At 42.5% G+C, this 25076-nt stretch overlaps 1 protein-coding gene across 3 annotated transcripts in view; it reads left to right on the top strand.

Moving 5' to 3' along the window:
- The window catches only part of LOC142140053 (cyclic nucleotide-binding domain-containing protein 2-like), a 251867-nt gene that overhangs the window by 124967 nt on the left and 101824 nt on the right, over positions 1-25076 (top strand). For 2 of the 3 annotated variants that reach the window (XM_075197913.1, XM_075197914.1), the window contains exon 12: positions 1344-1402. In XM_075197913.1, coding sequence (XP_075054014.1) covers positions 1344-1402 — 59 coding nt within the window. Of the gene's footprint in view, positions 1-1343; positions 1403-21586; positions 21781-25076 lie in introns of all 3 variants that reach the window. The other variant, XR_012688277.1, reaches the window with a different exon arrangement.

Consider the following 25076-nt stretch of genomic DNA (forward strand, 5'->3'; position numbering starts at 1 on the left):
GGCAACTCTTTCAACCATGCACAAAATTGCATTTTAATTCTATTACCTTATGATTATGCATCAGGCTGAAAAAAATGTAAATTGCAATCTTACGGCATTTCTTCATTTATTAGCAAGATGCATTTTCCTTTGAATGGCGCAGTCTGTTTTTTCTCCATCATAATTGATTTAAGTATTCACATTAAGAAAATCAATGAATATTACAGGACTGAAAAAAAAAATAGAATATGTCGCAGCGGTGAGCAAATTATTTTGCAGCTGTTTGTTTATCAGACTGTTCCAAGTTTCAGTTTTAGTTATAGTCTGGGTAATTTTAGACAAGCATTTATTGGCAAAAAAAAGTAACATATAAAATGAAAACAAACATAAAACATATATAAATTTCATCTAAACAACTACATGTTATCAATTGCATGGAACATTGTACAGCTAGAGTTATGTTTTAGACGATTCACATGATTGGATTGTCATGGGTTAAGGCAATCACTCCACCTAATTCAAGGCAAGTCAGGGGCGGTACATTACATTGCCAGGGGCCATAGCAAAACTGGGTTGGGGCTGGTGTAGCAGCTATAGCTTTCTGGCTGCCCTCTATGCTCTTAAAAAAGAAGGGAGGGGGCCTCTTCTGAGCATGAGCATCCTGGCACATGTGCCCACCCAACATGTGCCCACTCAACATGTTCCCATCCAACATGTGCCCACTCATAGGCAAACCGAGGGCGGGTTTCCTAGTGCCCGGAAACCCCCCTCCAAGCCTGGGGCACTATATAATTGAGTTGGCTGGACCATGCCCCCACTTCACACGGCTCTGCTTGAAAAGGGAGAGCTGTGTGCACCTAACAGTAGTGCACGCAGCATTGCCTATGTATAATATAGGGATAGGAAGAGTTGGAGAACAGTCAAGCACTGTCTAATATTATAGCCATGCCCCCATGCATGCTGGTCACACCCACTGGTGGCGTGGTGTGGAAACCCCCTCTGCAAATCCTGCGTTCGACCCTGCCACTCAACATGCGCCACTCAGAAGAGGATTCCGCTTTGCTCCTTTCAGAGATGATGCTCTGGGGAATGCCACAGGATATCTTGGGTAAGGGGCAGGGTTGAGCCTCACCTCCGAGTCCTTTAGAGGCCTCACCCTCTGCCTCGATGATACTTCTGCCACTGAGCCACACCATGTTGGCATATAAGTGGATGCGAATGGACTCTAATATCGTGCAAGCAAGCATATTAACTTTAATTTGGCAAGTCTGGACCACACCTTTTAACCAAGCGAAGGGATATACATATGTATCTGCTTAATGAAAGCTGGTCACTGTTCTTGACTGTATATTTGTAAATTGCAGATCATCTGCCGAGTAAAGATGTGATCAATGAAGGATCCAGGTCTAAATCTACAACACAGGTACCTCATTATAATATTTAATTTTCATGTTATATCTCCTGCAGCTATTTCTGTCTGTAATAATAGGGGTTATTTACAGGCACAAATTAAAACATGCGAAATACAATGTCAGCCAATCAGCAATTAGCTTTCATTAATCTAGTGCAGGCCCGGCCAACCATTGTCTCTCCAGGTGTTGTGAAACCATACCTCTCAATGGTTCTGATTTTGTAGGGACATACCGATTCGCAGACCACAAAAGAGGTGGGGCTTACTGGTAAGGTGGGTGGAGTTTAGCACAAATTTGCCCATTTATGGGTGGCATTGGGATGGAACTGAGCAGGACTTATTTTGTCCTGCTTTCGGGATTCTTATTGTTGGGAAGTTTGCGAAATTACAAGCTCTAGCATCTTTTGCCAGCAGATAGCTAGGCAATAGCTGGCAGGGTCTGCTGGGGCTTGTAGTTTCATAACACCCGAAGAGTCACAGGTTGGTCAGGCCTGATCTAGAGGATTTAAGACACAAGGGTCATTTCCAAACAGCAAAAAATGTGGACACGCTTAACTTTATTTTTCTCTTCCAAGTGCATCTCAAGGTGCACATCCACTATACAGGCTTCAGAAACACCTCTAGAAATGGGGGGATTTGCAGGTTTGTGGGTGTCCCAGAAAATGTGCAAAGTGGACACAGTAAAAAAGTCCAATCTGTGTCCACTTCAGAGCTCCCCCTCTTCATTTTTTTTTTTTTTAAAAATGTGGCCTATTTCAATCATTAGAGAGAAGGGACCTCGGTACCGTCTGTATCACTTGTCACTTGAGCGTGTATGACAGTGTTCATTATATTGGTGTTGAAATGCCTTTTACCGCAATCTGGTGCAACTGGAATGGGCAAAATATATTTAGCGAATGTCTTTGTTGTGTGAAACTAACTTAGGAAGTTTGTACTCTGTGTTCAGAGAAATTTCCCAGTTTGCTGCTCTCTTGAATGATCCTCTCTGGTCTCCTAGTAATTATGTTCTAGAGCGGTGAAGGGGAACCTGATACACTTCAAAGGGCCTCACATCATCATCATCATCTATTTATATAGCGCCACTGATTCCGCAGCGCTGTACAGAGAGCTCACTCACATCAGTCTCTGCCTCATTGGAGTTTACAGTATAAATTCTCTAACACACACACACACACACACACACACACACACACACACACACACACACACATAGACAGAGAGAGAGACCGAGAGACTAGGGTCAATTTTGATAGCAGCCAATAACCCTACCAGTATGTTTTTGGAGTGTGGGAGGAAACCTGAGCACCCGGAGGAAACCCACGCAAATACAAGGAGATCATACAAACTCCACACAGATAAGGCCATGGTCAGGAATTAAACTCATGACCCCAGTGCTGTGAGGCAGAAGTGCTAACCACTGAGCCACTGTGCTGCCCTTATCCTTAATCTCAGTAATAAGGTAAAACAATACATTTAATCAAAGAAAGTGATACCTATCTGTAATAACTTACAAGCAGGCATTTTAATGTAAGATAATCAAGTGTTACAAGCTATCAAAGACAAATCTGACATCACAGCAGGAAGGGTCTGGGGGCCACAGGTTACGGGCCGGACGGCTGCATTCACATCACTGTTCTAGAGGATGTAGCTGGACTTTGGGGTTTTCGGACGCTGCTGGTGAACTATCACCCTGGATCTCTGCTATACAGCTTCTGTGTTGGCTCTTGCAGTCCTATTGCTTCTGTCAAAAAAGCACAGGTTGTGCATTATCGTTTTTGTCAGGTTCATAGAACAAGAATGTATTACATCATATATTAAGGCCGGCACTAGGACAGTATATATCATTAGAGAGATAACTCGGCTGTTCAGGATCCAACCGAAAATTAAATGCAGTGACAGCTGGGCAAAAAAAATATACACTATGGTTAAAATATAGGTGGAGTGGGTTTACTATCAGACAAATTACTTATTTGGATGTTATGCTGCAGATACCAAAAACTTTAGAATTGTTATTTATGATGTTGATGGCCATAGATGGCACTGAAAGATTGCAATAACTATACCACTGTGAGCGGTGGCGGAACTACCATTGGTGCGGTAGGTGCCGTGCACCGGGGCCCGTGGAGATAATGGGGCCCGCTGCATGGCAGATACAGAGGGTCGGGCCCCGATTTCCTCATCCCCGCCTCTCTGCATCGGGGCCCACAGCTCATTAGTTGCGCCCCTGACTGTGAGTGAGTGCAAGACGGGGTATCACTACCAACTCCCCCTCCTATCCTGTGTAACTGTGTCACTTACTTTGCCATTGGCCATGTAAGTTGCAATGCTGTCTAGTAATTAGAGATGGTCACTGACCCCCGTGTTTTGGTTTTGGATTCGGTTTTGGATCTGGATTACCGTCGTGTTTTGGTTTTGGTTTTGGTTTTGCAAAACCGCCATTGCGTGTTTTGGTTTTGGTTTTGGTTTTGTTTGGTTTTGTTTTGCTATTTTGTTGGGAAATCAATGTTTTTGGGCCTAAAATAACCCAATTTAGTGCTCCAACTGTTTTAGAGATAAGTAATCTAATTGTTGAGGTAATAAATCATCCAAAAAAAAGTTTAATTCTTCGTTGGTAGGCCTTCATTTATTCTACACACAAAACAGATTGTCTTTCTCTCCATCTATGCATATTGGCAATGCAGCCATCGTCTTTGGATGTATATTACACCCTACACTTATAGTTAAATATGTAAAGAAATGGAAAAAGGCAGTTTGCTTTCTGTCTCTATAGGCCCCCCTCCACTTGTCAAAAATACAAAAAAATTCAGCCGTTATAGACTGTACAATATTAATTGACATGGAGAAAGCCAGTTTGGTTTCTGTCTCTCTAGGCCCCCCTCCACTTGTATAAAATACCAAAAAATCCAGCCGTTATAGACTGTACAATATTGTGAGAAATGGACAAAGTCAGTTTGGGGTCACTCTGTCTATGACACCCTACCCTTAAGGATAAATTTCTTGACCTGCCTCTGGGATGACGATTCACCCCCAGCAGCAGCAACAGCAGCAGCAGTGGGACTAAAGCTTTCTTCAGAGGAATCAATAATAGTGCAGGAGTCATCCAGCCTTAAGTGGGATGCCGGGCTAACTCCGAGCGCTACTGAGGATATTGATGAGGATGGTGTGGTGGGTGTATTTTGTAGCCGTCGGGATGTCGGTGAGCGGAGGGTCTTAGCTGATGATGGAGTGCTTGTATTTTTTTGGGAAGAACTTTTAGCTTTTCCCAACACTTTGCTATGAACTCTCGCTAAATGGCGTAACATAGACGAGGTTCCAAGATGGTTAAGGTCCCTCCCTCGACTGACTGTGGCTTGACATACACTACAAATGGCTATACAATTGTTGTCTGGATTTGGGTATAAATAATTCCACACATAAGAAGTGGATTTTTTTGTTTTATGCCCAGGCAGGACAATGGCCTTTTTCTTGTCACGTGCCAGAACTGCTGCCACTGGTGCAGGACTTACACAAACAACCTCATCCTCATCAACATCCTCATTAGCGCCCTCGTCGCCTACACAAATCTCCCCCTCATCCTCTTCTAATTCCAAAGTGGCAACCTCAATTTAGGTATCACCGGCTACACTCGGGCTATTAAGGCACACATCAGCAGAATGCTCACGATTAGACATCCCACTGTTGGATGGACTCTCCACAGGGATTGTTGTCATTTGTGAATCAGATCAAACATTCTCCTCTAATGCCTCACTGTTATCTTGCAGCTCGGCTTTGACGCGTAACAGTAGTTGTGCACCAATTGTAGGCTGGGTAACTTTTTGGAATCTGCCACTAATAGCCAAAGGTGAAGGCCTCATTCTCTCTTTGCCACTGCGTGTGTAGAATGGCATGCTTGCAATTTATTTTTTATCGTCACTTAACTTTTGCTCAGTTACACTTCTTTTTCGCTTCAATACAGTAAAATTTTTTGGGGTTTTTGTTTTTTGCACTTATTTGGAAACACTCTGTTGTTTAACATCGCCTTGGCCAGATGACGTACTGGGAACACTAACATCAGGACTGGTGACAGAACCTGGTTGCTCATTCTGATCATATGTGGACTGCTTTGAATCCATTCTGAGCGCAAACCACTGGGGAGTGCTAAAAATTATTTGGTAGATACTGCTGACAGATATGACTTTTGACAGCCAGAAATATTAATGCACAATCAGGGAGGACACCCCAAAAGCACTGAGGAGTGCTAAAAATTATTTAGTAGATACTGCTGACAGATATGACTTTTGACAGCCAGAAATATTAATGCACAATTAGGGAGGACACCCCAAAAGCACTGAGGAGTGCTAAAAATTATTTAGTAGATACTGCTGACAGATATGACTTTTGACAGCCAGAAATATTAATGCTCAATTAGGGAGGACACCCCAAAAGCACCGAGGAGTGCTAAAAATTATTTAGTAGATACTGCTGACAGATATGACTTTTGACAGCCAGAAATATTAATGCACAATTAGGGAGGACACCCTAAAAGCACTGAGGAGTGCTACAAAGTATTTAGTAGATACTGCTGACAGATATGACTTTTGACAGCCAGAAATATTAATGCACAATTAGGGAGGACACCCCAAATGCACTGAGGAGTGCTAAAAATTATTTAGTAGTTACTGCTGACAGATATGACTTTTGACAGCCAGAAATATTAATGCACAATTAGGGAGGACACCCCAAAAGCACTGAGGAGTGCTACAAATTATTTAGTAGATACTGCTGACAGATATGACTTTTGACAGCCAGAAATATTAATGCACAATTAGGGAGGACACCCCAAAAGCACTGAGGAGTGCTAAAAATTATTTAGTAGATACTGCTGACAGATATGACTTTTGACAGCCAGAAATATTAATGCACAATTAGGGAGAACACCCCAAAAGCGCTGAGGAGTGCTAAAAATTAGTTGGTAGATACTGCTGACAGATATGACTTTTGACAGCCAGAAATATTTATGCACAATTATGGGGGGACACCCAAAAAGCGCTGGGGAGTGCCAAATATTAAGAAAAAATAATAAACCTCTATCCTCCTCTCTGCACTAGCGATTTTGGTTAGAGCAATTGCAAGAACAATATTGTATTCTCTGTCCCTGCTCTAATCAGCCTATGACTACACCCTGCTCTCTCCCTCTGTCAAATGGCGATGGATTGCTGTGGAGGCGTGTATTTATAAAGTTGAAGTATCGCGAGAACCGAGCCCCGAGATCCGACGACGTCACGATGACGTTCGGCCTCGATTTGGATTCGGAACGGGCGGGAGAGTACCGAGCTGCTCAGCTCGGTACTCGGATACCCAAAGTTCGGGTGGGTTCGGTTCTCGGAGAACCGGACCCGCCCATCTCTAATAGTAATGCAGCACAAATTATAGTCACTCTCTGTAGGTAGATTGTACTGAAATGGTAAATGGTCAGGGTTGTATCTATCGATATTTGCAATCGTGACTTTTTTCTGCATTCTCTAAAGAGGTTGGACCCCTCTAGCCATCATTTAACACCAGCGATCAGGGGAAACTGATCATGTAGCACTCACATCCAATAATATGACTTTCGTCAAGGAACACACACACCTCCTCATCCTCTCCTGGCCGATTGAGTGAAATGATGTGATTGGCTGGAGATGAGTTCAATTATTTTTTTTACAATAAACCTATCTGGAATCTGCCCAAAATTGCAGTTCGGAGGCACCACAAAATCTGCTGAGCTTTCAGATTTGCAGAATCGTTGTACTCATGTCTAATCATTCAAAGGGGCAGATTCAATTCTAAAATAAAACGCTGTGAAATTGTCCCAGAACACTACACGGCAATTTTTTTAGTGAAAGTATCGCTCACTTTTGCTTGCGTCCCTTAGAGGTGAGAGCAAAAGTAAGCGTTATTTTTTACCGTATAAATGTTAATAAAGTGAATCTGCCCCAAAGTGTTAATTATTGTTCAATTATGATTTCAATTTTGTAGACCATTTTCACAGACGTTCTATTCTCTGCTCAAATGAGCTTTCATTTTATTGTTTCTACTTTGCCATTAGAATTTTGCAGGAAAATCCGACAACATTATTCTTAATTTACTTGAAAATGACCAAAAAATTTGTTATTTATAAAGGGAAGAGCAAAATCTAGAATCTTATTGATGAATACCAAATTTGCTTTGTCAATATAAAATGTAACTGAATACAAACACATACAAAATACCAATGCAAATTAAATGATATTACTTTAAAATTGAATTAAAATAAATAAAAATAAAAATAAAATTAAAGTAAATAACATCTTTTGTGTTCCCCTTTAAGCAAATGGGAATCCCCTTTCCTGCAGTGGACCAAATGCAAAATCCAAATAAGTCATACGAATAGATGGTAATGGCTTACTATAATATAGCAGCACCGCTAATGATTTAAGAACTAGCCGCTGGAGGGGTATATACAGAATCAGCCAATCAGAAGTGGGTAGATTGTGCCGCTGATAGTCATCATTGCACCAGCTCTCCTGTACAGGCTAGAGATAGTTTAAAAGGTGTATCTGCTTCCACGTCTGATTGGGTTGCAATTGCGCGAACACTCCCTTATTGGCCTACGCTGGCCCGCCCCTTCCCGCCCTTGTTCCGCCCCTTCCCGCACTCATCCCGCTGATGATGAAAATAGTACAATGGTGAAGCACCAGGCAGCATGAAAATGTTCAATTGACAAAAACTTTATTGGTACAGTAGTTTGCCTTTCATACAATAGGATTACTGCATCCACTAAAACACCAGAATATTATTCATTATACCATTCAGCATAGAAATGCCTGTGATGATCTATATCTGTTCCACCTAATGGGACTAAATATATTTTCCTGATGTGCGGCGGAATATTTGTCTAGGACATTGTAAAACAAACGTACAAAAGGAAACTTTATACTGTTTGTTTTATGGCTTAACAACTACATTTCAAGCAGTTTTTATTGATCTGTCCTTTTATGTTTAATTCGATAAACAAGATAGCGCAGTTTTGCTGACATATGTTCAATAACAGAATATAAACAGCCTCTTTCTCTGCTGTCTGTGTGTAATATATACAAACGTTATTACTGTATTCTCACAACCTAATGCTCTATCTATTCTTTATGCCGCTCATTAACAATTCTGCTGTATTTTGCTTAAGAATAAACATACATTTAAATGAAAGAGAAAAAATGCACTTTGGTTACGTTAACAAGGTGTAAGTATCTAATCTTGTTTTCCAAATTATAAACGGGAAGCATGCTGGCATAGTGTGGGGATTTTGGGCTTGGCTGGGTGGATCAGAGGGTGGCGACCAGGGCCTGATCAACCACTAGGCTGACCAGGCTGCAGCCTGGGGCGCTGGGTCCCGGGGGGCGCGGCGCTGAGGGTATTTATTTTTTTCATTCTTTTTTTTTTTTTCTTCATTCATTTTTTTTTTCGGGGTGGGGGAGGGGGGGTCGCCGCAGGGGTGGGGGGCCGCCGCGGGGGGGGGGGGGGGGTGGAGGGCTCGACGATCAAAAAGACAGGAAGTGAAGACGTCCAGCTTCCTATCTGCTGATCTGAGGAGAGGAGCAACGCTGGCACAACTACAGGTAAGTGAAGGGGGGAACTGCCCTGCATATCTATAGGGAGGGAGGGGAACTGCCCTGCATATCTATAGGGAGGGAGGGGAAACTGCCCTGCATATCTATAGGGAGGGGGGGAACTGCCCTGCATATCTATAGGGAGGGGGGGAACTGCCCTGCATATCTATAGGGAGGGGGGGACTGCCCTGCATATCTATAGGGAGGGGGGGAACTGCCCTGCATATCTATAAAGAGGGGGGGAACTGCCCTGCATATCTATAGGGAGGGGGGGGAACTGCCCTGCATATCTATAGGGAGGGGGGGAACTGCCCTGCATATCTATAAGGAGGGGGAGAACTGCCCTGCATATCTATAGGGAGGGGGGGGGGAACTGCCCTGCATATCTATAGGGAGAGGGGGGAACTGCCCTGCATATCTATAGGGAGGGGGGAACTGCCCTGCATATCTATAGGGAGGGGGGAACCTGCCCTGCATATCTATAGGGAGGGGGGGAACTGCCCTGCATATCTATAGGGAGGGGAGGGAACTGCCCTGCATATCTATAGGGAGGGGGGAACTGCCCTGCATATCTATAGGGAGGGGGGGAACTGCCCTGCATATCTATAGGGAGGGGGGGGGACTGCCCTGCATATCTATAGGGAGGGGGGGAACTGCCCTGCATATCTATAGGGAGGGGGGGGGGGGAACTGCCCTGCATATCTATAGGGAGGAGGGGGAACTGCCCTGCATATCTATAGGGAGGGGGGAACTGCCCTGCAAATCTATAGGGAGGGGGGGAACTGCCCTGCATATCTATAGGGAGGGGGGGAACTACCCTGCATATCTATAGGGAGGGGGGGAACTACCCTGCATATCTATAGGGAGGGGGGGAACTACCCTGCATATCTATAGGGAGAGGGGGGACTACCCTGCATATCTATAGGGAGGGAGAGGGGGGACTGTCATGCATATGTATAGGGAGGGAGAGGGGGACTGTCATATAAATCTATAGGGTGGGAGGGGGGGGCTGCCATGAAAATCTATAGGGAGGAAGAGAGGTTGATATGTATGAAGGAGGGCAGAGGAGGGGGGCTGATATATGTGACTGGGGGAGTTTTGATGTGACGGAGGGGGGATAGCTACAGTGTGGAGGTAAGGAAAATAGCTGCAAGGGGGATGGATGCAGGGTGGGAGGTAAAGAAAATGGCTGCAGCAGGGGTTAAGGAAAATGGCTGTGGGGGGGGGGTTGTGGTTAAGGAAAAAGGCTGCAGGGGGTATTTAAAAAATAGAGCAGCTTTGGGGGCAGAATCTCATGATTGTGTGGTGGTCACATGGGTGGTCTCAGCAATCACTAGAATACTAAATATTAGTGAGATGGGGCTGGTAGATGTTTTGTATTTGATTGACAACAAATATTCAGATATTGCTTATATATGCCTGTCCAATGGGGTACTTTTAGCTGGCCATAATGGAGTGTTTTGTTTTACCTAAAGGGCCTAATCATTCAGGGTTTGCATTATAATAAATTTTTGCATTTTCAAAACAGGACGCCAACTTTCCAGAAGCCAGCGAGAGGATAACAAAGTTGCAAGAGAGAAGAACAAGAACAGGTAAGAGACAATGGCACAATCTGTCTAAATTTGAATGCTGGAGAATACACCTGAACATTCATATTCAGGAGTGTTCCTATACACCTATATATTCGGAGGAGGGGGGGGGGGGGCGCTGCGGCCGTATTAGCCTAGGGCGGCCAGAACCCTTAATCAGGCCCTGGTGGCGACGTATATTTTCTAGAAGGAAAAGCTATGGCAACTCTGCCAGTTCTGATGTTGACCCATCTCCCTTTTCGGCTCCTTTTATCAACCTAAAAAAAGCTCTATCTCCGGCAAAAACAGGTGTTTTCGGCAGAGATACAGCTTCTCTATCTATCAAAAGTTCACCATGGCGATAGCACTATCTATTTAAATATATGCTTTATATTTTTAGACATTTTTTTTCCATTCTCATTCCACTGTATTTGTGTGAGCCAGCTAGTCAGGTCCTGCATGTGCAGAATCTCAGACTGGCAATATCATCATCATCATCATCATCACCATCATTACCATTTATTTATATAGCGCCACTAATTCCGCAGCGCTGTACAGAGAACTCACATCAGTCCCTGCCCCATTGGGGCTTACAGTCTAAATTCCCTAACACAGACAGACAGACACACAGACTAGGGTCAATTTGTTAGCAGCCAATTAACCTACTTGTATGTGTTTTGGAGTGTGGGATGAAACTGGAGCAGCCGGAGGAAACCCACGCAAACACGGGGAGAACATACAAACTCCACACAGATAAGGCCATGGTCGGGAATTGAACTCATGACTCCAGTGCTGTAAGGCAGAAGTGCTAACCACTACGCCACCGTGCTGCCCACTATATAGCAAGGTAAGCCTTATGGCTCCCAGCCAGTATTGCTATGGATACTCACCTGCCTCTGCGATATTCTATTATAGCGATAGGAGGTATTCTATTGCTGAAATAAGTCTTATTGCTTATTGTTAATAAATAGATCCATTTATCACTATTTAGCGCTAATATACTCCTAATATACAACTGTCCTCTACTTCAATTGTCTCCCCCCACAGAATACCCCCAGCATTCAATAGAGGTAATTCTGTGATGTCATACTGTAATACCGGGATCTCAGAAAATCACAAGTTATCAGGTGCTCGTATGTATATTAACCTTAATTAGTAACTAGGTGTACGGCTAGGTACACAGTGAAGAATTTTCTGACTGACCTGTTATCTTAAAAAATTGTACCTACGACTGAAGATTCGATCAGTCTGACGATTCATCCATACACACTGACACGATTTACCTTCAGATCTGTCCTCTCCATCTGGTCCTTCGTCTGGTCCTCTAGTCTTCAGAGAATGACAGCACAATATTCATTCATTCATTCTTGTCACATTGTCACACTGATTAAAATGCCTTGTTATAGCTATCCACATGTCCTAACGAATTTCCTTAGCTTCTGTGACTCTGAAACAAAACATTCTTTCTCAGAACGAACAAATGAATTATTCCTTCTACAGCACTCTCTACATTTATTCACCGGGACATTCATCGCTAGCATCGGCTGAAAAGAGCCCGACTCTGTAAACTCTATGGAGATCGTGAGTATGAGTGTATACACACTGCATGATCAGTGAGTGATTGGTTGGAAAATATTAAACAGTGCGACCAACCAAATGAAACAATGATCGGCACTTTGGGACGACTTTAGATCATCGTGTCACTATACACGCTCACACGGTATCTGACCAAATGTCAGATGTCGGCAAATTGGAGGTTTTCATGCAATCAGCGGGCCAGTGTGTACCTAGCCTATGAACGCAGCTCTGTTAAGTTGAGGAACCCCCGTGTAGCAACAAATAGAAAGTCAAAATAACAGGACTACTACCATAAAACAAAAAAACAAAATAAATACACATTAAAAAAAAATTAAAAAAAATGCACCAATATATCCATAAAGAAATAAATATTTATTGTATTATATGCCTATACCAAAAAGTTGAATATCCACTATAATATCCCATAAAGGTTCCCAGGAGAAATGTTTCTTAAATGTCTTAAATGTAGTATAATAAGATGTTACGTATAATTTGGAAACGAATGTCCTGTTCTTGGTTACCTCTCGGTATAAGCAGTTTCTCCAGTGCCCTGAACTTTAGGTACAATAACAATCCCTACTGTTTGGATTACTGGCCAACTAGTGTCAACAGGAAAGAGCCTTGGATGAAGCACACAGGTGGTCAAATATTAGTTAGAAGCATTGCTGGGCTCCTTTCACCACCAGACCTTTTGGGCACAATACCCAATATTGTACACCCCTGCTTCCACTGAAATGGCCATCCCGTTGTCTAGTTCTTGCTCTGTAGGCAGCTGGTGACGTCATCGCCGCCGGAGATTAACGTTTCCATTTTCCTCTATAAAAGGGAGGCTCTGGCATTAAGGTACCATTTGGTCTCCATCTCCTCCAGCGTTCCTGTGCATTCCCTGTGCACCCCCTGTGTCCTGTTATTGTATGCTGACTCCCTGGTTCCTGACTTGGCTTCTTCTGACTATGCTTTTGGATCACGTTCTGGCTCTTCATTTACCTTCTGGCATTTGACCTCTGTTTTTCTGACTTTTCCACTGGATTCCACTTCTGTACCTTGTATTCCAACCGGCTTGAACTCTGTCTGACGTTGTCTAGACTGTCTGATTAATCTCACTTACCTACTACGTCGCTGGTAGCTGTCTTGGAGAAATGTGACCTGCACCTCCCTTGATGCAAAATCTATACCTCCCAGTGGGAGTCCCTGGCGAAGACCAGGGGGCCTGTTATACTCGAAGTCCAGTAGTGCCAATCCCAGCAAGTAGGCTTCATCCATCTACCAGTTCATGACACATACCCAACATATTTATAACATTTCAGAGGTTTTCAGGAATGAAGCTTTGATATACAGTATATTAATTAGTTTGGCAGTACGGTGGCTAGGTGGTTAGCACTTTTGTCTTACAGCACTGGGGTCATGAGTTCAATTCCCAACCATGGCAATATCTTTGAGGAGTTTGAATGTTCTCCCTGTGTTTGCGTGAGTTTCCTCCGGATGCTCAGGTTTCCTCCCACACTCCAAAACACATACAAGTAGGTTAATTGGCTGCTAACAAATTGACCCTAGTCTGTGTGTGTGTGTATGTTAGGGAATTTAAACTGTAAGCCCCAATGGGGCAGGGACTGATGTGTGTTCTCTGTACAGATCTGCGGAATTAGTGGCGCTATATAAATAAATGGTGATTATGATGATGATGATGATTAATGACAAATAAGGGCTTTATATACGTTTTTATTTTATTTGCACAGAAGTTTTAAATATTGATTGGAATATATATATAATACTGTACATATTGTGCTTATAAATACTGCACATATTGTGCTCATAGGCAAACCGAGGGGGGTGTTCCTAGTGCCTGGAAACCCCTCTCCAAGCTTGGGGCACTGTATAATTGAGGTGTCTGGACCTTGCTCCCGCTTCACACAGCTCTCCTTGAAAAGGAAGAGCTGCGAGCACTTAACAGTAGTGCACGCAGCATTGCCCATGTGTATTATGAGGATAGGAAGAGTTGGAGAGCAGCCAGGCACTGTCTAAAATTATAGCCACTCCCCCAAGTAGGCTGGTACGCCCACTGGCGGCGTGGTGTAAAAACCCCCCTCTACAAATCCCGCGTTTGCCCTTGCTACCGTACATATTGTGCATACTGCACATATTATGCTGTATGTTTAGACAGTGACTTTGTTTGGCTGAATTCGCTTCAACAAAGTATCGTGCTGCTGTTTTGAACACCAAATAAAACAATTGATGAAATGTATTTTTTGCAAACAATTTTACTTCATCTTGTCACAAATTCCAGTGTCTTCCTTCTCCTGCAAGCGTTTCCAGGTATAAATGTGGCCATTATAATTACTACATTATGGTTTAAAAGTCAGTCTGCTCGCTTCGCTCCCCTGCGCTGATGTGGCATAATTTACTCTCTGACTGATGATGGCAGAAGGTTTGTATTTGGCGATATCTAAAGTGGAAATAGAGAAATAGAGCTGGAGGCTACTCATCCTACAAGAGTATCTTGTAACTAGATTAATGAGTACAAAAGAATGGCCTGCTGCAGTCAGATTGTAAACTGTCATTTAATGTTTACTTGTAGATAGTGGGAATTGGAAAAACAATACACTGATTCATATTGGATAACATTTCATTTGCAGTTGGAGCCTCTTTAAATAAGAAAACACTTAAATGAGTTTCAAACGTTTGAGAACTTTCAGGCTTGTTTCTGCCAAAATACTTTGGGTAGATTTATCAAACCTTGTAACAATTAGATTCTAGCTATCATTTATGTCCTACAGTCCAGAGAATGATAGCTAGAATATGTAACCTCCTCTCCATTCACACTCCCGCCCGCTCCCTGCACTCGGCCAACGATCGCCGCCTCTCCTCCACTCTGATCACCTCTTCCCACTCTAGAATCCAAGACTTCTCTTGTGCTGCCCCCCTTCACTGGAACAACCTCCCTCACTCCATCCGTCTCTCACCCAATGTGTGCTCCTTCAAGCGGCCACTTAAAACTCACCTGTTCCTTAAGGCCTACCAACCATCCACTTAACCTCTCACCTCTTCTGTTTCTCCCCTGGCCCCTTTTCTCTCCATTTTGCTTCACTGGCTCCCTTCTGTGCCTGATTTTGTTTACCCTTCCTTAGGATGTAAGCTCGTATGAGCAGGGCCCCTGTTCCCTCCTGTCTCCATACCTGTTCTTCCACTCCGTCTCTACTGTATTTGCCTGCCTGGAGTTTCTGAAGTACTGGTACTTTGTGTTTATTGTTCTGTACTGTTTTACCTGTATAGTCTACTGTTCGTACCGTGTATGGTGCTGCGGAAACCTTGTGGCGCCTTACAAATAAACGATAATAATAATAATAATAATAATAATAGAATCTGATTGGCTGCTATAGGCAACCCCACCACTTTTCAATCCGACAGATTCGAGAGTTGGGGTTCTGAGTAGATACAAAACACGGCTCAATTCTTTGCTCCAAAATAAGATCTGAAAATGAGGAAAAGCGTCATTTTCAGGAAAATATGGATCCAAATGCTCGTTATACAGGAAATGCGTCATTGCACTTCCGGTTAATGTGTTCCAAGCTGGAACATATACCGAGTGTGCATTTGATAGTGAAGGTGCGTTAATGCACCGCCTTGGTATATGTCGTAGGTACTCATGAGGAGTACACACGCGCTAGGCAGGTGTCCTAGTGACACATCTAGGAATCACTGTGTTTGGTTGTTATAGTGACAACCCATAGGTGTACTTCCAGGTTTGGCGTTTCTAGTTATGCGTTCCAAGGTGGAATGCATATTGTTTGGAGGGCCTCATAGAGAATACAAGGGAGCCAGTGCCTCATATATTTTGCAGGGATATCAGACTATCACCTTTTGATGAATAATGAGCTGCAGCTGAACACAATCTGGGATTGTATAAGAAGTCAGGGGACTACATGATTTTTTAATAACTGTCTTTTCTGTTGTTCTGTGGGTTATCTTGACAAAGGTCCAAATGTAGGACCGAAACGTCTTCTTATCATGTGAGATATGGAACTGATTTAAAAGGAAATGACAGCAGAAATGGTGATTGTATCTTTTAGTAAACTGCCATCTATTTTTGCCGCTACTCTGTCACTAATTTTAGCAGCCAGCTCGCTGCAGACTTTGGCCAAAATTGGTGAAAATTGGGACAGTTGTAAAGAGATCATTAGAAAACAGACTGTAAATGAATGTTAATGCTATGAATAGTAATATAGGAGCAAAAACAGCTCAAAATCACATCATTTTACTTATTTTTCACAATTTTTAATTAAATCCAGATCCAAAACCAAAACCCAAACCTTTCAGGAGTTTTGGGTGAAAACTGTAACAAAACGCAAAGATGTTTAGAACAAAAACCACATTTAAAACCAAAACACGGGGGTCAGTGCACGTCTGTAATAAATAATCCTAGGTGCAGGGAGGTTGGGTTTAACCACAAGAGACCTCACGTTCTCTGTCTCAGACAGGTTGGAATCTAACTCTCATGAGTCTCAGGAGTCCCCCTAGTTACAGAAGCTGCTAACGTCAAAAAGGCTTCAAATTTTGTCACAGTGAACGATGCGGCCACATAGGTCACACATAGGACGCCCCGTAACCGTGTCCGAAAGTATCTGACCGCATCAAAACGAGTATATATACTGACGCCTGCCCAATGCATTTTATACAAGTCATAAAAGCCTTTTCACATGTTTCTCAAACATGTGTATATTTTTCATTATGCTGACCCCCACAGTCTAGTGGGCCTGGAAGTGACCCGGGGGTAAAAGTATCAAGCTGCGAGTTTCCGGCGGGTTTGAAAAGTGGAGCTGTTGTCTATAGCAACCAATCAGATTCTAGCTATCATTTTGTAGAAAACACTAAATAAATGGCAGCTAGAATCTGATTGGTTGCTATAGGCAACATCTCCACTTTTCAAACCCACCGGAAACTCGCAGCTTGATACATTTACCCTCCCAGACTCTAAGAGGAGAGAGTGCTGATTGCTGTTGCTGACCAGCTTGAGACTGCGTTTCACCATGGCAGGGAGATCTCACACCTCATGATCGACTCTGGTGCACAATTCAAGTCATTTTGCAGAGATGGAATAACCATGCTTCTGGTTCGTTGCTGTGTATTGTACTATTTTGCCTATATCGTATTGTCCTGTTATGTCATGTGTTATTTTACAACACTATGTAATCCTTGTGATGCCTTATAAAGAAAATATAATAATAAGGCAATCATTAGGCTCAGTGGCTTCTAATAGGGTAAACTAATTCAGTCAGTGTAAGGGAATACATACATGTTGAGCCTTTTAGTTGGGCAATCACTTATTTGGTTGGTTCAATGAACCAACTTTGCAGTTTACCTGCAGATGGAGTGAACTCTATTGAAACATTTAGCTGTCTGGCTCATCCATTTTCACCCTTCAGAGAGATATTATCACATCTTTTCAATTGAAGTGAGTAGGTTGTAGCTGTGATATCTGCACTGTTCTGCACCTAAGAATGGAAACTAAAGTCTACTCTAACTTATTTTTCTCCTGATGACCATTTCAAAATTGCGGGTACAAATATTTTGCACTGACCAAATGCCACCATTCTCCTATCTATTAATAAGAACTTAGTATTAAAAAAAACTACTGCATATTTCTTGCAAAACAAATAATATTAATTTACTAGATGACATTTCTTCTTTTTACTTTTTTTTATTATGTCATTGTAAAAGTGTACATTATAGGATTAAAATGTATTACAACTTACTTTCAAGATGCATTAAGCAATAGAGACGGCAACTCGCTTAAGAAGAAATAATTATACTGCTCTGTTTTCCTGCAGTATTTATTTTAATGTACTTTATAGAAAACGTGTGACATATTAAAGCTGTTTAAAGTGTACACTCATAGCCCTAACCGAAATTCTATATCAATCCGTTGAAATGTTTCATATAATTACAGTATATAAGCAATTCACAAAAACAAAATTGTTTTTATTTGCACAAGATACTTCTTGAGTCTGCCTACTTCTAAACATGCACTAAATCTAACAGTCCGTTGCATGTTGGTCTCACAACAAGTCCTAACAAAGTTTGCATTGTAATAGTTTTGTCATATTTCACTAGTTGGCCGGATCCACTGTAGCAATACTAGTTTTATTGCTCCCTTTTGTGAAAGCGCAAATCCCTTGTTTTTTTTTTTTCCTCAAGAACATTCTGTGTTTGGCTTTGTGCCTCTCAGTCCAGGTATTGAATGTCTGTGCAATGCTAGAGACAAATTAAGCTACTGGGCGCCAAAGTTTTTTTTTTTTTTTCTCGCTTTTCACCTTTAGTATCCATGAACCCAAAAAATGAGATTTTGTGCTTAGTTCGTGTTCGATGTAAAACATCTAATGGAGAACTCCAGTGGCTACAAAAAACACAGGGTACAATAGCAAAGCGAAGTTAATTAAGTTTAATTAGCAGCAATTTTTTTTTGTACCATTATGTATCTGTCACATGTTAGTGGGATTGTACTGTAGATCTCAGGTAAGGTTTGTAAACTAATAATCCTCAACAATGAAAGATGATGTCGGAATCACAATGGGCCTGATTCATTAAGGATCTTAACTTGAGAAACTTCTTATTTCAGTCTCCTGGACAAAACCATGTTACAATGCAAGGGGTGCAAATTAGTTTTCTGTTTTGCACATAAGTTAAATACTGACTGTTTTTTCATGTAGCACACAAATATCAACTTTAAATTTCAGTGTACAAATAAGCTATCAAGTATTTGTGTGCTACATGAAAAAACTGACAGTATTTAACTTATGTGCAAAACAGAATACTAATTTGCACCCCTTGCATTGTAACATGGACAAAACCACAAACTGAGAGAGAATGTAACTTAGTGGTTGGGTAACAGGCGGCCCGCGGGACACCTTAAGCTCTGCTTCATTAAAGCACAAAGTAAAGAAGATCTGGAAGGAGAAGTGCAGTGTGTTCTCCCTCCTTCCTCTGTGCGGCCCCCTTTCAGGAACAGCAGGTAATTGTAATTGCTTAGTTGCCTACTTTCCCGGAATGTCCAGGAGACTGCTGAATTTCTGGGAGTCCTCCCGCACTCCCGGTAGAGTAGGCAAACCTCCCGATTACCAAACAGCTCAATAGTAAAGTGACGGAGGGCGGGGTTTATGACTCGAATCGCGCCGTCATCGTGGCCCTGCCCCCTGCTGTAATTGGTCCAAACAATTGATTGATGTTAATGAGGTGGGGCCAAATGATGCTACCCGCCTGGCCTCGCCCACAAAACGGCTACCTTCCCCCATCTCCTGGAGCACTAATTGCCATTGTTGGCAATTATGGGTAATTGCTCTTTTCATTCTGGCTGCTGCAGTGTTGATGTCAGTCTGGGTGTGATCACATGACTCCACTCACCTGCAGCTCGACCTGACACCTGCCTTGATTGGCTACTACTGCTTTAAATACCTGTCAGTTTCACTGAACCTTTGCCGGTTATAAAGTTCACACGCTGGCTTCTCCGTGCTGCTGTTCCTGAGATTACTCAGCTCCTGTCTGATAGTCGGTTTTGACCACTGCCTGTGACCTGACCACCCCTGTTTGCTGCCTGGATAGACCTTTTGCTTGTGACTCTGGCTACGTTTATCGAGGACTGGATTGACCCTTTGCCTGTTGTTAGACTCTGCCTTTTCGTCTGTGAGATCATCTCCCAGCTGTCCACTCCATCAGACTCACCGGTCTCAGCTTTGTTTCTCCTTCCAGAATCCAGCTTGATCTTGCTCCATCACCTTGCACTGTGTTGCTCTCCAGCTCCATCCCCAAACAGGCCACTACTGGTACTACACCCATCTTCTACTCAACACTGCCAAGCAGTTATACTGGTGGAGATTGGTACTACATCTAATTGAAACTTAGTCTATCTGCCTTATCTGGTCCAGGTGTATCCTGCATCCTTGTTGCCATAGATACAGTATCTCTGCTCAGCATCCCACTGCCAAGTCCTCTGTGGCGCCCACCTACCAGAGTTATCACTATTCGCAATTAAGTCCTGGGGACAAGTGAGTACCGACGAACATATCTGGTTCCATGGGAAAGGGGGTTGCTAAAGGTGAAGCTCCCGTCAGCAACAGGTTCTGATTACTCGGGCGATTCGTGACACCCCCTTGAATGTTGGAGGGGCGAAGCAGAAGAAGTTGCTCTTCAATGATGTAACTAGAGGCAAGATCAGAACTAGCAATAAAAAAAAATAGCAAACGGGAGGACTAGGACTTGCAACAATGAGCCTGTAAGACCAGAGATGAGGTGCAGTTACATTATCAACAGATGTAGTATAGAAGATGAAGTCACTGCAAATTAAGGTGACGGATGAAGCTGAATTTTGCATAAAAAATAGTTAGAATCGCTGAGAAAATATGTAGAAATTAGCTGACATTTATTAATTAGACACGTTTTTAGAGAGCTGTTAAAAATAACTGATATATTTGAGCAGGCCCCCCTCACATTGAACAGCTACAGTCATTAAATATTTAGGGATGGCCCTGTATGGAAGAATTGAAAGAGTTGCAACGAGCAGCATGTTCTGTGAAAAGCAAACAAGAGAGAAGCAAGAAAAGCAATTGAACAAAAAAGTAATTTGTCTTCCTCCCTTTGTTTGAGTTAGTGGGTTCTCTATTGGGAATAGAAATAGAACAAAGCTAATAAACTGGTAATAATTTTTACTTATAACACACACTGGATAAATCAGTGACAGCTGTAGGCTGTGCATAATGCTTACAGGTGTATGATGCTAACGGTAGGTTCCCTGTGTGCTCAGGTAATGGCCACAAGTTAACATACACATAACTTAATCCAGTCTATGGTTAAGGACTGCTTCAACAATACGACTTAAGGCGAATGCCCACAAGTGAGAGTGTGAGTAACAGCTGGGTTTCTGTGTGAGCCCGAGGGGGTCAATGGGCACTAGGGTTAGGCTATGGAGTAAAGCCAGTGGTTAGCACTTCTGCCTTACAGCACTGGGGTCATGAGTTTGATTCCCGACTATGACCTTATCTGTGAGGAGTTTGTATGTTCTCCCCGTGTTTGCGTGGGTTTCCTCCAGGTGCTCCGGTTTCCTCCCATACTCCAAAAACATACTGGTAGGTTAATTGTCTGCTATCAAATTGACCCTACTCTCTCTCTCTCTCTCTCTCTCTGTGTTAGGGAATTTAGACTATAAGCCCCAATGGGGCAGGGACTGGTGTGAATGAGTTCTCTGTACAGAGCTGCGGAATTAGTGGTGCTATATAAATAAATGATGATGATGATGATAGGAGTCTTGAGATAGCGCTTTAATAATTGAGACCTCAAACACACACCATCTAAGAACTGCCGCCCCTTCAGCTTTCGCATAGTAAATACAACGAAAGCTCTTCAACATTTTTTGCTCTTGCTCTTCTCCACCTCTTGCTCTTCTCCACCTCTGTCCCCAGACACAGAGAGCACCCATAAGAGAGGCATAGCTCCCAACATTGGAAGTGCAAAATAGGACGTAATGGACCTGATTTATGTTCAGACGCAACTTTCACGCGACTTGCAATTTTAAAAAAAGCACGGAACCTACGCGTAGTTCCAATGGATTCAAATTGAAACGTATCTTAAGATGCTTTTTGATTCGAATCTGGGTGTAAGTTTGATCTGGCTAAATGTTACTTGCCATATGTAATGTATAATCATTATTAAAAATATATATATTTTTTTACATTAAATACATAAATCCAGATGCTTTTAACTGTACATACAGGGCCTGATTTATCAAGAAACCTAAGTCCATTTATGTGCGGCATCTTGTGTAAAATCGCTCTGCGCATGTACATTAAACGAGACTTACGCCACTCAGCGTAACTGCATGCAATTCGTGAGCGCATGCAAATGACACTTCTGACTGCCTGCAGTAAGGGTGTGTGAGACCGAGCGCACACACATGCGCTGGTAGTCATTTTAACGATTTACCACACACCGACACTACTTACCCCGACCTAGTTATTCCGAAACTGCCATCCGCGACATGTTGATGTTGGCGACTGTTCAAAAAGCTGTCTTCTAACAATTTGTACACATTCAGTGTGCGACACACAGAATGACGTCATTTGTGAAGGTGACACTATTACTGGTGGTCTTAAGGGGGCGCTGTAAGTAGGAGTCTGCTGGAGAATGCATTTTACTTATCCTTGCACATTCTCCAGTAGATTCCTACTTACAGCGCCCCCTTAAGACCACCATTAATAGTGGCGTCTTCACAAATGACGTAATTCTGTGTGCCGGACACTGAAATTGTTATAAGACAGCTTTTTGAACAGTCGCCAAGATCAACATGCCGCTGATGGCAGTTTCGGAATAACTAGGTTGGGGTAAGTAGTGGCGGTGTGTTACTCACCGTTATTTAGTACCCCACCCCACACATGTGGCCTGTTCAAGCTTTGGGCATCTCTCAGGTACGTGTTTTGTAGCTGTGTCACTTGCACCAGCAGATTGATTGTGATGATGGACGAGTATGTACACTCGTAGTCCACGACTTTTGTTGCATTTAAGACAAACTGTAAAAATGCACTTTATATGCAGTAGACATTAATGACATCCTGATATGTATTCCATGTAAAAACAAACTGATACATTTTTTGTCTTTAAATGTATTTTTATTAATGATTATCGTAATAAGAGGTATAAAAGAATTTTTTTCCATACATTCGGATAGGACTTTATATTGAACTTATGCATTGTGCGTATCCTGCAGTCTGTTCTATCTCCCTGCGTATTGCAGTTAATGTAGAGCTATATTCCAATGGAAACGTTTCTTCATCTTCGCTCGTATTTAAATATGGTTGGACGTGAATGCAAATTAAGTGCAGTCTTTTTAAGCGCTAGTTGCGTTCACTTTGCATTCCTAAATGAATCCGTCCCACAATGCGCTTATATAGTCAATTCTCCTTGCATATACATGTTCTGTGTTATCTAGTGGAACACACACATCTAGATTATAATACAAAGACTATGGTTTGTCAGTCATCAGTATCAGTTGGCAACTGAACCTACCCTGTAGCTGGTGCAAGGGATCGGCCAAATCTGTGTTGACACAGTGTTGGCATCCCTTACTGCCTACGTTACGCCCCTTCCCTTCCCTTTCCCATAGTCAGTCGTAAGTGTCGTTTGCGCTCAGACATGAAGTGCATGCAGTTGCATTCTACGTTGCAAGGTCTGTGTCTGATTATGCACAGAGCTTTTTCACGCAAGACACAGCACGCAAGCGTCCGAACATGAATCAGGAGCAATATGCTCAAAAGCCACTCAACCGTGCCAACATTGGTCAAGATATCACGCGGTTTCCAATTAAGCCCACCCCTTTCTGGGTCTCCAGTTAGAGACAGTTGTGCCAGCAGTGCCAAATTTAGAACTGCTAGGAGAAATTATCTGGGACACAACAGCCGCAACCATGGAAAGTAGACGGAAGACACAATAGACACACACAGAGCAATCAAACTGCGACACAAGATAATCACATTCACGAACAGGGTAGACAATGGCAAATACAGACCACTTGGATATATATACGACAATGCCACACATGACGGGGAACGGGTACAGGAATTCAACAGTCACAGTGTGGACAGACAAGAGACAAGGGGATAACAACCCATGGGTGAAGATAAGAAGGGACCTGAGACAAGGAAACAGACACGAAATGGCCATTGACAAGGTAGCTGGGTTTTTTCTGTGTGGTGGGTATTATTAGGGTGAGGGCCTCAGCCAATGAAGGGTGTGTGAGTTTTTCGAAGGGACTTCTGTCTTGGACGTTGCCAGGAATCATTAAATACACCCATAGTTATTTAGTTGGTCTAATTTTCCAAAAACCTAACAAACGAAAAATTTGTTATCGCTCTATAAATCAGATTTTTGGAATAATGATTCTATATACAGTACTATATAATACATGACTGTTTTATTGAATCAACAATTTCTGTAAAACATTAATAAAGGTCTCTGAATGGTAAACTGAAATAAAACCTTGTTCCTGAGCCGTATAAAATTTATACATGGTTATGACGGGATATTCAATTTTTATAGGGATATAATGATCCTTGTTCTGAATGCATGATTTGTTAAGCTATGCCAAGAAGGAACTACAGTAATAGTTGTCTGGCATCTACATTGTAAGTTACAGAGTACATAGATTTAACTGTAAGTTATTATGTATTTATAGCTGGGAAATAAAATCAAACACATCTAATTGAAATGGGGTGACTGAGTTTGCCCAGTATTATGTTAGCTAGAAGCAATAGATTCTTATGACTCGGGCAGTGCCTCTGACACATGCGTTATTCACAAGTTATAGTGGTTTGGATTGACTTGAAAATCCAGATAAATGTTGTGCAAATAGGGTACGCTGAATAAGTGGCACTAAACGGCAGATAGTAAAGAAATAACGGTTTTGTTCAGGAAAAGTTAGAGTTCAGAGAGTATATTGGATTATTTTATTTTCACAGCCCTGGTATTTGTATTTCAGCAATGACAATTAGCAATGGAGCAATGGAGCTCTCCTCTTTGTGTGTTACCTATATAACACAGTACAATGTGACTGCAGATTTAGAAGACCAAGCCTGCCAGCCCTAGAATTTGTATTTCAGCAATGACAATTAGCATTGGAGCAATGGAGCTCTCTTGAATGTCACTGTAGACTTTGAAGAACACTGCTACCCCTCCTCTTTCCATTCTATCTATGATGCTGCCCAACTGCACTACAGACTGTGCTACCCCTTCTGTGTCCCTCTGTGAAATGGCGCTATATCTCCGTGGAGGGCGGTACTTATAGAATCCAAAACTCATGAGATCCGAGATCCAACGACGTAACAATGATGTTTTGCCTTGTTTTCAATTCCGAAAGCGCTCGAAAGTACCGAGCCAGCTCGGCTCGGTACTCGGATCTGC

Source organism: Mixophyes fleayi, chromosome 2, assembly GCF_038048845.1.
Source record: "Mixophyes fleayi isolate aMixFle1 chromosome 2, aMixFle1.hap1, whole genome shotgun sequence".
Taxonomy (NCBI): domain Eukaryota; kingdom Metazoa; phylum Chordata; class Amphibia; order Anura; family Limnodynastidae; genus Mixophyes; species Mixophyes fleayi.